Source organism: Eutrigla gurnardus (genome assembly GCF_963514095.1).
Source record: "Eutrigla gurnardus genome assembly, chromosome: 5".
Taxonomy (NCBI): Eukaryota; Metazoa; Chordata; class Actinopteri; order Perciformes; family Triglidae; genus Eutrigla; species Eutrigla gurnardus.
Genome location: NC_139919.1, coordinates 17,130,822 through 17,150,434, shown reverse-complemented (window position 1 = coordinate 17,150,434; position 19,613 = coordinate 17,130,822). Strand labels below are relative to the sequence as shown.

At 39.3% G+C, this 19,613-nt stretch overlaps 1 protein-coding gene across 2 annotated transcripts in view; it reads right to left on the bottom strand.

Moving 5' to 3' along the window:
* Positions 1–19,613, bottom strand: part of diaph2 (diaphanous-related formin 2) — a 352,630-nt gene that overhangs the window by 324,498 nt on the left and 8,519 nt on the right. For both annotated transcript variants that reach the window (XM_084010082.1, XM_084010083.1), the window contains exons 3-6: positions 14,090–14,122; positions 11,680–11,856; positions 5,235–5,339; positions 126–146 (exon numbers count right to left, since the gene is read on the bottom strand). In XM_084010082.1, the coding sequence (XP_083866208.1) occupies positions 126–146; positions 5,235–5,339; positions 11,680–11,856; positions 14,090–14,122 (336 nt within the window). The remainder of the gene's footprint in view (positions 1–125; positions 147–5,234; positions 5,340–11,679; positions 11,857–14,089; positions 14,123–19,613) is intronic.

The following is a 19,613-nucleotide window of genomic DNA, read 5'->3' as shown; positions in this document are numbered from 1 at the left end:
TTTCCAAAAGAAGATAAATGTCGGTGGGTGGCTGTGTGTGTGTGACTGTTTGTTTGTTTAGGGAATGAAGACAAATACACAGAAGAAACAAGATTCAGAAGCCAAATAAATAATGGGCTACTTACCGGAACTTTGCTCCCAGTTATCTGCATGCAGCGATCAGCGGAGAAGGTTAATGTGCAAAAAGACACAAACAGCACAATCATTAGTAGGCCAGAGAATCCTCTCCATTTCACGTTGAGGCATTAGCGCAACTTGAGTGACATCACAAACACACTATTCAACAAAACAATTCTTAAGCCAACAAGAGAACCTGTATAATTATGAGCACATACTGAAGATAATGTCTGTGTTTGGCTGCTGCAATTTTGAAATTGTTTAAAAAGGACAGATGCATGAACACGTGGATAAATGAATAACATTTTGTAAAGAATTTGGATGACAAATAAACAGCAACAACATTGTGGAGGTGATGAATCAACATGTTTAGACATGGGGACACACAAAGAATTCATTAAATGATTAAAAGGGTGAATTATGATTGTCCTTGTAACTGACTGACTGGTATTGATTCACGTATTCGTCCACGAACGGGAACAGTAGCTAGTGTGGACAGGCTGCAGAGGGGTTGGGCTGTTATCAATCAGTCGCTATTAACGTTGGGCTTCATGTGTCAACTTGGTGTGGCAGAGCTACCTTGAGTCCTCAGTCAGCACGATACTTAGAGTTTAACCTTGTTGTCTGTCAATAGTGGCAGGTAACAGGAGTGTTTTTTTTTAATACTGTACTGCAACTGTGGGCCTTGTTTTACAGTCAGAGGGTGTCTGTCAGCTGGTATTCCAAACTGTCGCTGAGCTCCTCTTTCTCTGCTAACATGTTTCTGAGGGAATGTACTTTGGTTGCAGGAAGTTACAGGACACTCGTTGAGCTCCTTGTTTTTTTTCCCTCCCGTTTTCAGTCTCACCAATTTGCTCACCCTCCCTCCATCTCTTCTAATCTCCCTTTCCATTTATTTTATTGTCACTCTCAAACTCTCCAAGTCTGTGGCCATTTGATGCTTGATTTCCCCTATCCATCCCTCTACCAAGAGTTTATGACCATAATAAAGTCCGTGCCACCACCTTAACACACACATACTGCTTACTATAATATCTGTCCACATTCCCTTTGCCTCGCCAGTGAATGCAACAGCACGTCTCTAACACTAGGATATATTTAACCTGAATACTGCAGGTTAGACACCTTGCCATGAGTCTCGCTGACTACACGCAACTTCAGCAGATGTCGATGCCTACAACATTGGATACACATTTTTGAATCTTGTTTTGGAGCAGCTTGACCAAAATAACAGACACCATCTTGAGTGTGCATTGACAACAATCAGTGAGGAGCTCAAGGGGAGCAAGCACAGTTTCATTAACAAGTTTGCAGTTTGCAGTGCTGATTTTACTGCCTAGTGACATCTGATATTAAGCTGCAGTGTAAATAAAGCTGTACCACCCTTTTACAATAAAATAAACTAATTGGAAAAACACTCAATATGAAGAAAAGGCCTGGATGATCTGAGCAAATATCATTTAAAGAAGAAGGTGCCACATCAATATTGTATATGGCAGTAATACTGGACAATCCCCCTTACAAGACTCTACCATCACAAGTTTGACATGAAACAGGAAACTATTCATTGACAGTGGGTAAAGTACATTACTGAGAAATAAGCAATTGTATTAATGTAAAATGTATTGTTTTAATGACATTGGCACAAATTCACTGCAAGAAGGAAGAACAAGAAATGAGGTGAAAGAAAAAGGCAACTGATCATGCAAAGCTAATGGTCAAGGATGTCAGTATAAAGCAGAACTGGATCCATTGAAACCCAGTTGATATTCAAATGGGCAGGGTTAAAGTACTTTATTCTCCCTTGAATAGACAAGGTAGAAAAATGCTTTGAAAGACATTTTATAGAGTAAACAAAACAGCCTTGCTCATCTCACCAATGACCATGAAATTTCATAGATATGACCTTTTGTGGTATATCAGCATGGATGAATGATGAAAATACATATAAAAAAAAGTGTACATTGTAAAGGAAACCTCAAGCACCTAAAGCTATTCAATGATGAACATTTTTCTAAAATGTGTCTTTTTTTTGTGGGAGCAACAATAACTTTGCTCTATGTTTGGCACCAAAGCCCTTGCTCGAATAAGCATCTTTGCAGAGACAAACAAACAAAAAGGCTGCACAACACTTGGAGATGTTTCTTGTTCCCGCAATATTTTCAGATTTGATTTCCAGAGCCTTTAAAGTTGGCATACTCTGCATTAGCTGTAGGTTAAGAAAGAAATAGGTCTGTCTAAACCTAAATATCAAAAAGCATTTATTTTTTCAAATGTCATATTGGGGAAATCCATAAGGAGAGGGGAAAAAATGTAGATTTATGTGTGTGTGAAACCCTTCCAAAGCCACAAAACTGCAATCTCACAAGGCAGCAAACATCTTTCGTAGAGAAAGACTGACTCCCATTAAAAGTGAAGTTACCACAATAAAACAACACACTCCAACATGCCCATCGCCATTTATGCAACGTATTCTTATTTAGTCCACAATGCATGCACATCAGCAACCACAAGCAACATAAGCCCCAGAAAATGTCTTACCCTGAAAGAGAAATACATTTTAGTGGTGATTCATACAGCAGAATGTGTGGATGAAAGCCAGAAACAAAGCAGTCGCTTGAAAGGGCAAAGCAATAAGGAAACCCGCCTTATAATGACGTTTCTAAATTCTATTTTAATTTAATCTAATGCATTTGCTGACCAGTACCATAATGAACTGTGTGATGATTATGGGCTATACCGGGCTTTTGTAGTTATGAAGATTCCACTCATATTGAGAAGTTATAGAGACCCAAATCACAATATGCAAGACACCACAGAGCACAGGATCAGTATGTGTCAATTTTTAGAACATTCTGGCAAGCTGCACGCTGGGGTGCTGCAGCTTCGTTATCACTCAGATTTTTTTTCTCCTTCCAAATATCAGGAGCTTAATGTACCACAGGAGATCAATTTAGTTTAAGACAGTGGTCAGTCAAAACAGAATCAATTAGGTTGAGTTACTGAATACGTTTTTTATATATATATAAAAATCTCTCTCTCTCTCTATATATATATATATATGAGAGAGAGAGAGAGAGAGAGAGAGAGAGAGAGAGAGTTTTATATATATTTAGAGTTGGCTTTCACTCGCCACGAGCACCCTAACCCTCATTGAGTTTGAGAGGAACTTAGCAAATCATACTTATTCTTTAAGTAAAACATACTTTAAGACTTGCAAAACAATTGTCTGTTATGTGCTTGTTGTAGTAACCCCCTGGTGGACTTTCAGACAATTAAATAAATATCTTGCTCCTGTGTGGCTCATATGAATATATATATATAGGCTATATATATATATATACACACACACACACACACACAAATAAGTGTGTGTACAGTATCTCTCGCTACCAAGAAGATTTTGTGGCAGTGTTACATTATCAGAATCATGCACAAACGTGCTCTAAACTAATAATTTCAAGCAACGTTGTACTCATGGTCACTTGTGCATTATTATTATTTGAACTGTGTTCTACTGTACCTGCGCACTTGCATGTATCTGTGTATGTACAGATACATCACTCCTGACACTCAACTATCCCCCTTCCTTCAGTCCTATAAAAAGTGATAGCAAGCTGCTGACAGACATTACATTTGGTCCTCTGTCGTTTGACTACCAGATTATGTTATTCATTTGAATAAAAATATCAGTGCTTGCAAAGCATAATAGGCCCTGTGAGGAATTCAATCATCTCGTATAATCGTCATTATCAATAATGCCAGTTAATTACCATAACAATGAGGAAGGTAATAAATGATCATGTCAAGAGAGTGCGACCAGGTTCAGGAAGCAGTGGGACACTTTTTATTCTTCGGTGCTGGTGTGAATTTTACCTCTCAAGGATGGCCTTAATTTCAAAAGAGGACAGCAGAATCCATCATACATTGATGGATTAACATCAGAAGGGTTTACAATTAACAGCTGTTTTCGGATTCAAGTGGTGATGTTGAACTAACATAAAATGCTTGTTTTTCCTCATTTCTATTTAGGGGTTGTCCTTTTTCTGTAATATTGCTGCTGAACAAAGAGACTTTTCAGAGTGGATGAGCAAATGACAAGGCGGGGCACCACCACCGACAAACTCCCATGCAAGTACACAACTGAAGAACCAATAACCCCTTTTAGACTGCCTTTTCTTGTGGGAGTATTACGCCTTTATTCCGCTCCATCGTCAGGGTAGCCATTACGCCTCTGACACGGCAATGGAGGTCGTCACAGAGCCGCATCAGAGGCGAGACGAGTCGATACCGCGTTCTTTGTAAACGCTCCAAGCCGCCGAACCGGAAAAGACGTGACGTAGTGAATACACGTTACCAGGGCGACACGCCGCCGGCAGATTTAACAAGATCAAAACGTAGATAAAACGCCAGTCGTTGCTCGTAAGAGGCCGCTGTTATTTGCATCCACATGTTTATGATAAACAGCAACTTCGCTTGTTGAAGAGTCATGTAAATATGCGAGACGAGCAAAAGTTCAACTTTCGTAGTTTTTTTTAATGCAACGAGCTAATCAGACGCTCATTGAATACATCACGCGAGTCCATAGGCGAGTCCATAGGCGAGACCGCGGCCGCCCGTGTGACGTATTACAGGTACAGCAAAGCCGGGTGCTATCTATTTTGACTTGACTTTCCGCCATTGCGGCGGAATCGTCTGTGTAAAAGGGGCTATTGATTTGCATGCAAGAACATGAGTGCACAATCACTGACCACCCACCTAGCAGTCAGTGAGTGAGTGAGTGAGTGAGTGAGTGAGTGAGTGAGTGAGTGAGTGAGTGAGTGAGTGAGTGAGTGAGTGAGTGAGTGAGTGAGTGACGAAAATGATGTGATAACCTACAATGGCCAATTGCGGCACAATGTGAAAAATGATCAAGAAAATGAATCAAAGATTTGGGAGAGACAACAAAAGAAGTGAGAGTGTGCAAGAAAGAACAGATGACAAGGCAAGCCATAAAGCAGAGGATCGGGTTAAACTCATTCTGGAGAGTTGTGTCACGATGCTTCAGCTCCTCCACTACAATTATACGGCACGCACTCTTTAGTCTATAAAAATAGAGGGTTAACCCTCTCACTTACAGATTTAGCAGTGGCTGAGATGTACTGCACCACCATCTCGCGTTTGGTGCTCAAGTCTTTTCCACGCAGAGGGGCTTTGCGTTCTTCATTCAGGTTCATGTCCTCCTAGAAACACACAAGACAATGAGAAGACATGTTATGTGTGTAATGGTAGGACACTACTCAAATGTAGCTCAATACATTTATGGAGAATGTTGATAAATCGTACAAAACAAACTGGATAAATAAATTAAGATTTTTTTTTACACTGGGCTGACTGGGAAAAAAAGAAGGGGAATTGTATGAAGCATCAAAGAACATCATCAACAAAATAACTGCAATTCCAAACATTTGAAAAATATTATTGACAGTACAATAGTTTCACTAACAAGAGGAAATATTTCAGACATACCAACAATTATATTTTGAGTTCCACTATAAACCCTTCTACACCAGATCCCGTTCTTCTACAGTTTAAGGCATTTTCCATCTGTGTATTTCTTTGTTTAAAATCTCGAGGTACAGCAACCGGAAACACTGTCAATAATTATTAGTCCTTGAAACGAAAGTAGAAGTACTAAGAAAAACTGCACACACCAACTCCGAACATGAGAACAAAATCAAACAGCGTTACCTCTATTGAGGCCATGCAATCACATCCGATAGGCTAGATAGGCAGTATCTGTGTGTTATTGGGAGTATTATCTTCTTGCTACTTTATTTCTGCATCACAAAAGAGGTCTTTCATGTGAGAGACATCAGGGGATGGAGCGAAGGCCGGACAGAGCACTAAAAGCCAGGGAATGACATGATGATTAGAATGGAGGGGGATGTTTATCAGAAGTACTCTCTCACAAAGAGATGGCTAGAATGAACAGAGAGAGAAAAAAACATTCTTTTAGGATAGTGAGCCTTAAGTTGTGGAGCCATGCTGCCCTCTGCTGGGGAGTGCAGAAAATCCTGTGTCCTTTCGTTTGGTTGATCTGATTTGGCAGTTATGCCCCTCCATCCGATTTAATGCAAATTTCAACTGATAATTAAGTGTGTCACTTCGAAACAAGAACTCTGTAATACAATGGTTTGAATGTCTTTCCCCAAGTAATCCGATTCAAACTATTTTGCTTCATTTGTCAGTGAAGCATGGACAGGAATCCCATCCAGGGGCGACGTGACCTAAATTCCTCTAACTTCATTTCCTGTAGTAAATAACCTCGGAGTGAAAAAAACATCAACATCCTTTTTTCTACAGTGGGGAGGGAAAATGTGGCTAAAAGTTTTACAATTGTCAGTTTTTTTTTCATCAAAGGAAACCAGCAGGTTTTTTAATTAATCTTTGAACCCTGCTAATTTATCTGCTAAACTGGCATTCAATAGCGAGGCATAATGTTGCAGGGCGAGTATGATGTAGAAGGGGTAGAAGGCCTGCGGGACACTTGTCAGAGGGCAAACAGGAGGAAGGAGCCCTCCATGTTTAGTCTCCAAAATTATTAATGCTCTTTTATTAATTATACCCTCACAGGCTACATAAAGGAAGGGGGGGGAGGCACTTTAAAACGCAGCCCACCTGGAGAGCTAAGAAGTTGTGACTAACTTTGGGGCTAATCCCCTTCACTTTAATCAGCAGGTGGCATATTTCTCAACAGTTCTAATACATCAGTGTGCTGAACGGTGGATTGTGGCAGACTGAATAACTTAATGTGACTATGAATTACAACCTTTTGTACTTTGAAGAAGACTAAAACATTCAGTAGCCATCTTTCTGAGCTCAGCTGCCTGTTACACCATAAAGACGAACTTGTGGTGCACTATATCACATGGCATTTGTATTATGTTATACAGTCAGGATTTCTAAATACACTAGTAACTAATAAGTATACTGTTACACTGCCCAAGCCTTGACTAAACTTGAACATGGATTGAAGCATAATATTTCTCTTTTCAATAAATGTTGACTTTTGGACTGACAAGTGAGACACAAAGATAAGGAGCCTTGCTGTGTGTGTTTGAGAGAATGAAAGAGAACCGAGTTTCTGTAAGCGATTAATAATAATAATTTTGATGTCACAGCTCTGAATGAAGCCTCCAACCTTTAACCTATTTGGCACAGCCCTAGTTATGGTCAGATATGATTTATATTGTGACACTGATAGGTGGGCATTAGATTGTTTTAAATGGTTAGACATTTTGAATAAAATTTTCACACCCATAAATATGTATTCATGTAACTAACTGTGTTGCATACAAAAAACCTAAAGCTCAGAGCTGAGTCACATTGCCAAGCCCTGGCTATGAGATTGCCTATAAGCAACCTTGTGTAACCACGACTGGATAATATGAAAATAGGAACAATCACCCAACCCTAATCACGGACACTGTCCATGACAGCAGACCACCATTCTGTACACAGTGTAGTCCATAAGTGGTAAAACAGTGATACATTGTTTTCAATTCTCTTGACTCTGTACTCCAGCATATTGGATTTGAAATGAAACAATGGCTGAGGTTAATGAGCTGACTTTCAGTTTAAGGGTATCTGACAGTGTTCACATGCCTATTGGTTGAGCAAACTCATAATTGGACTTGTAGTCCCTTTTAAATATATATCCCCCTGAGGTTTGAGACAATGCGGCAACACATTGACCATAAATACTGCCAAAGCAACCGTGTTCCCGTCTGGCCAAATTAGCCATCTCAACCCAACTGAGCACGTGTTTCATTTACTAAAGACCAGCCCTCAAAACAAGCAATAAGTGAAGAAGGCTGCATGACAGGCCTTCGAGCACTTCACCAGGAAGACAACATGCTGCATACGCTGAAGTCTGTGGATCATTCATTTCAGGATTTGCAACCAAATGTTAAATATGTTGTTAAATATGTTGACTATATGTTGCCTGTTAATTGGGGAAATTAGGGGACAATGTATACAAGTTATACAATTCCTAGATGGTCAATCTAATGTACACGTTAGGACTTGAAATTAATACTCATTCTTCCGTTTCACCTGCAATGTGCTTGGGTACAGAGTCAAAACAACAAACATACAGCATGTCACATACTTTCTACTTAGAGACTACACTTTTCATAAGAATATGAGAATGGCAAAAATCCCAAAATTATGTTGCGGAACACAGCCTAATCCCATAGGCTTCAAATCACAGAAAAGAGCAATTAATGGCTTGCATCAAATATGTCTGAGCCTGAAATGGATATGAAAAGTCCGCACTCTGGGGGAAAAGTGGATCCAAGAAAAGTAGATGTGTAAAAATATTTTGCTTCAACTGTGACAAATCAATTATTTTGCCCACTACCCTCAACTGTGTAAGGGCACGCACAGTAACTCTCTTGTGGGCTGGTTTTAATGTCCTGATTGCAGAGCGTATCTGCGGAGGGATCACACAGGAGCTTATTACTGGGAGTGTTCATCCTGACAATGGTGCAATGAGAGGCACATAAAACCTACAACTGCAATGTGACATTCTTCTTTAACTGGTCCTCTGTCTCTGCGATACCTCACACACTGCTCTTGACAACAGGAAGACACTCTCTAAAGAATGATAACAGAGACCAATTGACAATGGAATCAAATCGATTCAATCAATCCTAAGTAAGGATATCATGCTCTTGGGGTTTTCATGCTGACAGACAAGTAAAGGCATCGTTTGCGTAACAATGCCAGTGCCGCTAATGGTCACATCAGCACAGATGTCTTAAAGTGCCAATAAGTGGCAACGATTGAGACAAAGTCACACCATCAGGGGATTTTTTTGTCTGGATGGAGTGGACAAGTTCATGTATCTGAACTCACCACACATTCTGTCTGTGATTTGCTTTAATGGTACTTTTGCAGACAGCAAAAGAGTTGAACTGATGATGAAATGGATAGGCGTGACATGAAATTTTATTATAAAAGGTTTTACAGCTCACTGAATACTGTTTAAATTAGTTAACAAGTTATTTTATGCATGTTCCTAGATCGAACCGCTTAGATTGGAGTCTGCTACTACAACACAGCTGCATCCTTAGCGAGATGCAAACACTGGTCATTTCATCAGCGGATTTACTGCTGTGCATTTTGATGAGGGGCTGCAAATTTCATCTGTGCACATCTTGCAAATCCAACGGCAGGACATACAGAGTAAAGACATACACTACTCTCTACTGAAAGGGTGTGATGAAAGTAAATATGTTTTTTTATGCATTTTCATCACTGTAGTTTTATGAATATACTTCTCGATGTTAGCTTTAAAAATTATATTTTATTTTTTTGCCTTCCAACTGAGTGTTTCTTCCTATATTTCCCCAGATCCCTTTGATGACCTTTCAGTTATAGACGATGTGCTGTTTACGCTTTGAGATACAAAGTGCAATGTGTAAAATACTTTCCAGAGAAAAATATTTTCACTTTCTCCTAGTCATTAATGCACAGCAGGTGGTCTCACTAATGTGGCATGGGTCATCCCTTCATTTGAAGCAGGCTGGACATCTAAGGCTGTGGCATGTAGCACCATAATACAATCAATAACAGAATGGGTGTACAGACAACAAGAGCCAAAATGTGCGTGTGTGTGTGTGTGTGTAAGACATAAAAAGAGATTGAGAAAAAGACTCAAGAGAAGCTACTCAGATCAAACCAAACTACCCACCGTTGTCATATCTGTGTTTGCGGCATCAAAGCGAAAAGTGTACAGTCTATGAGAGCAAATAGTGCTGGCCTGAAACGTACATAAGCAAATGACACTTTCATTTTTTATTTCATTACTAATTATACTTCCCACCCTGAAGTGTCAAGGCCCGTCATACGTCAGGCCAGCAAACACGCCTTCTGTGTCGTCTGTCACTGACCAAATTGAACCCTGGGTTTAATGTCACGCCGCCGTGAGCACAAACATAGTAATTGAGAGGTGAACTGAGTGACAGGGATGAGCATCCAGGCAAGAAAACACTGAGCAGCAGCCTGATGAAAACCAGGAGCACTGGTCGCATTTCTCTGGCCCTGGCAATAAAGGCTATTGTATGAGAAAAAAAGAAAGGCAGCCACCATACCGCACGCGCACACACACACACACACACACACACACACACACACACACACACACACACACACACACGCACGCACACGCACGCACGCACACACACACACGCGCACACACACACACACACGCACACGCACACACACATTATCCACAATAGTACACACAACCTATGCAATGAATCCAGAGTAATTCAGCTCCCCACTTCAAAGAGATGGGCTGAAAGCTTTTTGTTAGATTTCAATTCTTCAGTACATAAGGCCAAAAATGCATTTCAATGGAGAAAATCACAAGTGTGACAGAGCTTTGACCCCACAGATGAGTGAGAAGTGAATTTCAAAGTTTCGTGTTCTTCTGACAGTGGCCTGGAATATCTAGGGGGGATTCATTCTTCACAAAAGCTTAACATCTGAATGCAAAATGCATTCATCTACTATAAATACTGTACTGTACATATACTGTAAGTAACTCTCTTCAAAATTTTTAATCACATTTCTGGGAATGTATTTCACAATTTTACCTCAAGTCAAGGTCAGTCATCAAAGAAGAGGTCCTGTGTAATCCATTAAGAGGGCACTGTTGCGTGTCACCATGGGAGTTTTTACACTGTTTCTACTGCTATGACAATTAATTGTGTGTGCCATCACTCAAGTATTGATTTGACTTTAAACCTGCACAATATTTACATAATTTCACGGTTACTCCAGTGATTTTTCAATCCTACATTGGGATGCTGAGCACTGATGGTTTTCTAAACTATGTCTTAGTTAGAAGGGGGTAAACAACTGACACTTTTCAACATTATCTACAGGTGAAGTTCAGCCCTGGGTTTGTGCGACTGAAATCAGTACTGGAGCTTTGTTTTCGGATGCAGATGTTTAAATTCAAACTAATATTACTGCATTATTTATGTTGAGTATGCAGATCTAAACATAATAGCCTGATTGCAGATCTAATGCTGTCATACATTTTGGTAAACTTCAACTTGTTCCTTTAGTCAGAAGCACTGTAAACTGTGATATCTTGTTTCAAGAATTGAATCAGGAAAAATGATATAGTAAAATGACAAACAACTTTAAGATGCTGCATAAAACTAGGAGAGCCTTGATTCATTATCATCCTTTCTTGCATGCTAAGCAAAGCTTTGTTCACAAAACAAACATCTCATCAGCATTCAATCTGTGGGTAATATATGAATATAAAAATGCTTTTCAAACTTAACTTTCTGCCTTGCCAAACTCTTAGTCACCAACATACACGACAGCAGCTGTTTCTCTACTTGTCTGCCTCTTTGCACAGATTTATTAATCATATTAAGATTTCGTAATAGAGTGCTCCTAATTTATTATTCTCTGGCAGTTGGAATCAAATTCTTGTGTAGTGCTATAGATGACCCGATGCATGGGGAAACGCTGCAAGAGAAATATAAAGCTCACCATCATCTTCTCGAAGAGGTCAATGATCTCCTTTTCCGAGAGGTTCATGGAGCGGTCATCAAAAAGGGGCTGAGGAACAGGCAACTCCACCTGGGTAGTGAGGGGATCTGTTGGGTGCTGAATAAGGGGCTTCTCCTTCTTCATCCCTGTTTTCCTGAAACTGGTAAGACGATCACGCTGAAAGAAAACAAAATGTTTGAAATGTGAAAATATGGAACTGATGTTGTTTACTCTACGTATAAGGCCCATTATGATTGGTTAGCGCCGATATTCACTGAAGAAAAAGTCAAATAAGTACATTGGTTCAAAGTGCTTGTAATCCAGAATTCATGTTCCCAGTACCCACATATGAAAGATTTGTTCTGTTTCCTGTTTTCAGAGGACACTGTTCACGGAAATTTACAGTAAACAGGATCATCTGATGGTGACAACAGCTCAGAATTCTTATGTCTGATAACAAAAGTGAAAAAAAATGTGAAAGAGCTGCTTTTTTGGCTTCAATTGAGCTAGAATTTAAATGTATATGGATGAGAAGCATTACCACAAATCTCCCAAACCATTTAACCAGACATCACCCAGAAATGCTACCAGCAAAGACGTAAAAGCCCAATCAACCTGGAATGGAAAAGGCCCTTGCAAACAAGTTACTGTCAAATTCTCCTTGTGTCCAAAAAATTACCGAGGCTGAAGTAATTGTTGAAAGTGATGGCTTCCGACAACTTGTTAATATAGTCGTGTTACCTACCGGCATTTCCGAACATGATGTTGCAACTACACTTAAGTCGACAGTGAAAGCTGCCTTAATTTGTGACAGCTGATGTAAATATGTTTAATAATGCACCAGGTTAGAGAGCTCCATCTTTGTAAAATTTGCATCATTAGTTCTGTGTAAATCTGTAGAATTATATTTAATATCTCTATGAATCAATATCGAATTGAATTGGGATCTTTTGAATCGGATTCAGGAAATCCGTATCTATACCCAACCCCATATAGGACAGTGCATACATGTTATAAACCTTTTTTTTTTTTTTTAACGATGTCTAGAAAATATGTATAGTCACAAAGGTTTAACCATGTGGCTGTAATGTGATGTATGCTTATTAGACTAAAGACAAATAACACATTCTGTGACAATTACATCCTTCCCAAATAGCGGGATGAAAAATCTTGGCGCAAGAGCTTTGAGAATAGAACCTGGCACAAGAGGTTGTTATTGCGTAATCAAACGGTTCACTTTTTCGTGAATATGTTTTCTTCGTTATTTGGCCAGGGGGAGGTGATAGAGAAACTGTAACTGTAGTGGATACTACAGAATTTAGGCTTTTATTATGGCCAGCAATTTGAGTGAAGACAATAAATTTGCTCAGCAAATGCCATGTTAGCGTCACTGACCAATAGTGCTGACCTCTGGAACTTTGTGTGAGGCTAAAAACAGTAAAAAGTAAATGTCTAGTAAATGGTATTTCTATAGTTTTCTTATTTTTGTAATCTATTTGCAGTTTGCAACATAGTAGAAGAAAAACATATATTTGACAAACTAAATGAAATGTATCGGGACTTTACTTACCATCATACCCATCTGATTACCTGGTTTGTACTCATGTTATTAGAATAGTTTTAGCACACAATAACACTGGTGATAACACCAGGTTCAGTTTAGTTTATTCATCAATTGCGACTCAGTTGCTGAAAACATTTAGTGTGAAAGCAGAAAAAGTACATGGAGTAAATGCAACCAATGATTAAATCAATCAATGTTAGTGGTATTAACTAAAATGGAATGGAGAGGACATGCTGGAGGAATGAACGTATGTTAATGAAATGGAAAGACAAACTTGACATGATGACATACATGATGTCACAACTATCAGTTTGCTGAAATATGACTGGATGGATCAAGCATACTGTTCGAACATAAAAACAGTATGAGCTTCTAAGTGTCAAAGTTAGGCTATTTGTTAACTAGGGGTATTAAAAAAGCCCAAGGCGGACCATCTAATCAGAAGTGCGACTGATAATTGTGCACTAAATGAGCTATGAGCCGCTTATGAAAGTCGAAAATGCTATGGGCTGAATTGTGTTCATTATGAAAAATGTAAGACGTTTCGTGGTGTTAAATAACAGCACCATGAAAAATCATCACAGCAATAAGTGAGACAGATTTGAACTCTTTTGCCGTTTGGCTTGCTCTATAGTAACACAAACTGTCTCACTTTATAGTAAAACTAGATGTAACCCGTTTTCAGTTATACCATGTTCCGTTTGATTCAAATGTAAATTGAATTAATTAACTTTTCACACATTAGATCCATCCACATATTTCACTTACAAGCCCCATGCTGCCATGACAAAACGTGAGGTGATGTAAATAAAACTAGTCACACCAAAATTAAACCAAGCACCTTACCATGTCATCAGCCAATGTTTTTATGTGTATGTTCTGTTGGAGGGAGGGCAGAGTGTGAAAAAACAAGATCCAACAGAAAAAATAACAACACTGCAAACTGCACCGTATGTATCCCATCAGAAGTGCGCTCACACGTACAGTGTCCTCTGGATAGTGTCTCATTGTCCTCTCACATTCCAAATTAGGTTACCAATAAACAAATGCAGAGAAGACATGTCTTCGGACCCAGCCAGCATTGACCCACTCACATTATCTGTTGAGAGTATGAGCATATCCTGGACACTGTACATGTGCAGGATGTTACAACACTTGATTATAGCAAATAATAAGGTTTCAACATCCCAAGCACACATGCTTTAAGACACATAACAGATGAATACATAAAAGGAGACATATCTTTAAACACAGATAATCCCACAGCCACAGACATAATGAAACACCCATTGAAAACATGAAGGTTAGTGCTGATTTGTTATAGTTTTGTATATCCCAAAAGTAGTGCATATTCACAAGGCAATATGTGACAACCTGGGACAATTAAGGGCTAATAGGTTATTTTATCTGTATGTTTAGAGAGCATCTCTTGTAGTGACAGTGGCCCAACTGAGTCATTTGTGTTATTATAAACTCCAGCCAAAGAAATTCCCAACTTTTCAAATATCTATTTGCACGCAAATCAAATCTCGGCTTCCCTACAAAACGTTACCTCGTATAACAAAATGAAAACCACAACTTCCCTTTACTACAGATGTTTATCTTCATCTCAGACACAATAAGACAGGCTACTGCCAAAGGCTTGTGGCTCGGCAAGGGACAGCCATTTGAAACACACCTCAAATGGGAAGCAGTAGCAGCGCTGCCATATGCTGTGGCGCTAGGCTGAAGTACTAATGAGTAGGGAGATGTGGGGTGGTGATGGCCATAAAGCCTGCCTCCAGCCGAAGATTTCTCCACTGTTCTAATCAGGAAACTACTGATGCCAGGGAAAGCAAACAGATTGGCTCTAACCTGCACCTCTCTCTGTGCATCTTCATCAGCTGTCGCTGTGGGCATGAGCACGCACTCAAACTGCCATATCTATCACTGCTTTCGTCTGCAACCACCGATCAACAGTTGGGAGCTAAAGGTTTGAGCCACAGAAAAACAAAGCTTCAGTCTCTGCGGGTTGGCTTCATGTGTCGTCCAAGCTGTTATTTCATGTTCGGATAACAATCATGTCATATTCCTCCGGAGTTATGCATACAGTGTTCTGCCTCATCCAGGTATTTGTTTCACCATCATTTTTGGCCTTTCAAATAGCTGCACTTCTCACAGTATCTGTAATACTAAGAATTTGACCTGGGCAACAACTTTTCCCCACTTCTAACTCAAAGAGCATGTGTCATTAAGCCCAGCATTCTCTTGCAGTCTAAAACCGCGTGAAACAATAGCTAATTTTGAAATGGAGTACTTAAACATTTTCTAATCAATTTAACAACAATCAAACCACTGTTTGGTTAATTGCCTTGACTTGAGGGCCTTTCCTTGCCCATTATCTTGGCAACATCGCAACAATGCAATTTAACATCTAACAATTAAGCTTGCATGTCCTCTGGGCTTCTCCCGCTTATTAAAGTAAACTTTTTCATCATAATAAATGTTTATTACCAAACACATATTCCTCTAAATAACCTAATCAAATTAGCTCTGGGTCCCTCCTTAATCAAATATTATTATGACTCCATGCAGGTCTTTAAAAATGAAAACACAGAGCAATATCCCACAACTTGAGAGTCAATTTAGGGACACAAAGCTATACCAGTATGCACATTTAACACTTAATATTGCAAACTACAATTAATGGTAATATTACATTTAGGTAATGGCCTTCCATTGATCTTAGTTTAATTATGAAATTCCACCAGGTGTCACATCCAAAATGGACGAAGGACAAACTTTGTTTCAACTACAGCTACCATTGCAAAGCTTTTAATAGCAAAGCTTGTTATTCCCAACCAATTTAACAAGACCATCTGTATGATGTCATTTTAACTCACTCACTGGAACTATCGCTATAAAATCAGTAGCCAAGATGCCTCTGTAAAACGAGCTTAGAAGGAAATTAGGTTTTACTTTAATTAGTTCTAATAATAACAAAGGATTACTGGGAGCTGGCAGTGAGGACTATAATGCAATGTGCTATTGACAGTTCTTGGCAACTTCATGAAACTATCCCGTGTCCCCGTCTAATCAACTGCTCGGTACAGTTACAGTCCAGTGAGCATTAGCAGCATTTGCACCTATTTATTATTATAATTTTTTTTTTTTTACAATGTGGCAAAAAAAAAAAAAAAATCATGTTTCCTGGCAAAAACAAAACAACTTGATGAGGGAAGAGATGCGAGCAATGCAGGTAAATTGTGCAAATTGTATTATCACCCTTGTACACTGTTACGCTTCACGCACCATGTTAGGTGTTCATTTGTTTAATAATCTACAAGGCTATTTGTTGCTTATTCGGAAAGTAACAATTATAAACAGACTGCACTGCCTAATGCCGATTTGGCACATTTCCTCCCCCATCTATTATATTCAGCGAAGTAAAGCACATCTCATTGATGCAAACATCAACAATTCAGGGCAAGAAGACTGACGCAGCATTGGAGACATTTTACAGACACTTCTCAGAACCATGAGGCAATATACTATTATTAACTCATCAGACGCAATAGGGATTGACATTAGAGAGCTGTTAGACATAGAAGCTGAATAAAACTTTCTTACTGCAATTTAAACCAAACAACAAAAGTAATAAAAAAAAATTGCAAAATGAATGGCCAAGATTTCTTGACTCAAAAGGAAAATATAAGATCAACTTGCTGGTGTAGCAAAGTACTGGCAAGCATATCAGTAAAACAAAGTAGACACTTAAAATACTATATATGGGCTGTTAATCAGCAACTCACATAGGTGTTACTAATGTTGATTTATGTTCTAGAGAGATATTTAATAGTGTTGATAAATAATGTGCAATGTGAAGATGAAACGTATTACACAGGAGCTCTGCAGCCTCAATCAGGAGTGATGACCTAATAAAAGAACACTGGGAAACCCCTACATCAGCACTGTACCGTGGTCTGGCTCATTCGGATTGTAATTCTGACAAAACAACATTGCAGTGTGGACCTCGGTTAATTTCTAAAGCATCACTTACTTCAGTAGCTCCTTGTAGTTCATGTGCAATTAAACTAATGTTGCCTATTGTGAAAACAAAACTAAGAAGTGGAGGAAGATACAACAGAATAAGTCCACAACACAGGGGACTACCGTTTTTGTTGCACAAAACAGTTGCATGGAAAACTTGGTTTGCCAATTTGCCACAGCTTGTAAACATGACAGCACCCAAAAGCACAGTAACTGTACAAAGCATAAAAGACAGAGAGACACATGCAGTGGTCACAACCCAATTTAACTTCTAGTCTCCCATTTACCAGTCACAAGACAAAGTGATGATACATTTTAAAAATCAGCTAACCATAAAGGACGCCATTCACAAAACTGACAGCATGGCTTGAATACATTCAAATGACAGCAAGTCAGTCTAATACGCAGGTATTGTAGGGATGTTGCTCCTAAACATTTCAATAGGATGCATCAGAGATGTTACTAGAAATAGGGTTTGGGATCAAATCATTTTGGGGACCCCCTGCAGTAACTCTGCGGACACCCTAAGGGTCCCGGACCCCCTTATGAAGATTTCTGCCGTAAACTATTAATCTACAGATACTGTGTTTTATGTGACAGGAAACCAAAAAGTTGTCTGGAAGAACAACTGAGCTCCACGAAACTGTGGAGGACAAACTTGTAGTTATAGAGACTAATGTTTGCTAGTCTTAGCCATAAATATTGACATTACCAAATCTGTCCTTGTGTAATCAGATGTAGATATCATGCTCAATCTTGTGACATCAGACATCACCAAATATCAAATGAATTAGGCATCGGCTAAATAAATCAGTTTCTCAACATCTTACAAAGTCTTCTCATTGGCCAACTTTGTAAACTCAGAGTTTATGAATTATGAACAATATGAAAATATTATGAAAGAATCAATGAAAAATTCATCCTTCTTGATAAAATCTATCAAATTAATCTATATGCTTGCACTGTGAATGCACCTTTTCCAAGCAGAAAAGAGGGGGGGGGGGGGGGGCATATATTGTACACAATATGCTTGGCGTTCAAGTGGTTAAGACATGACTGGTGCTTTTGCCTTGCATTAGTCTGCTAGCAAAGGCAATATTGATGTTGCTGTCAGTGTCTAGAAGCCACAGAGGGTAAAAATTAAACAAGCTAGCAGGCGGAAACTGTAATGCAGGAAATGCAAAGACATAATGTGACTGAGGAAAAGGGGCCGAGGCCGAAGTTGTGAAAACCACAAGGGGGGGACGTTCACATTCCTCGTTAACACGGTAAACACAAGGCAGCATAAGACCCTATTTACACCTGGCATTTTATGTAACATATATCCATACTATATTTGGAGAGCCTTTATCCATTGACAATATCTTTGCTATTAAAACTTAGTTTGGCAGCCAGGTAGATTTGCAAATAACTTCTCTCAGTGTTCTGCTCACACTATGCAAATAATTCTTCCAGAGAGTTAAATGACAGTAAACATCTGTTTCATTTGCACTACAGCCCTGAGTCTCATCTTTATTCCAACGTTGGTAGATGTGCCCATCTCTCCAGCTCGAGGGCCTGTTCCAAGACGGTGCTTGTCTGAATAACTTAGCAGAGTAAAATCCTCAACATTTTTATGGTTCTGAATTGTACTTAGCAAAACTGATATAATTCAGTAAAGCGGCTTCTAGTTACGGGGTCCAGCTCAGTTGACAACAAGACAGACGGTAGGTAATTAACAGGAAACCCTCATGGAAGTGAGAACTGTGCAAGTTTTCCTTATGTTTCAAGCAACAAAAAGGTTGTAGCATGATGAATTTGAGCCTTATCTCTACCTATGCAAGTTAGGTAGGCCTGAATAGTGTGAGAAATACCTCCAGTTGTTACTGATGTTCTCTGAGTCTTAGGGGCGCAGCTACAAAATATGTTGTTCTTCAGTATACCATTGATTCTCAGTATATGGAGTGCTACTTTAACTTTGGTAGCTTTGGGGCACAATGCAACTCAAAAACATCCTTGTTCTGATTACATTTACAACAACTAAAATGGCATCACAAAATGTGAGTGCAGAGGATGTTATAGACAAGGATGTATTTACAGTATAGATTTTTCCGGATATTCAGCTGTATTAAGAAGGAGAGAGGCCGCTCAGGGGGGAGGATACCAAAAAACTGGTGGTGCATTTACTCATAATGCCCTTCAATGCCAACAGAGATAGAATTATTCTGCTGTAATGAATGTCAACGTGGGCAGTTTTTGTTGGAGTTGGTCGCCTATGACAACCGAGCGAGATCGAGTCTTGTGTCAGTACGTTGAGAGGTGAGACCTTATTCAGGACCCCGGACACAAACTGGAGACCAGC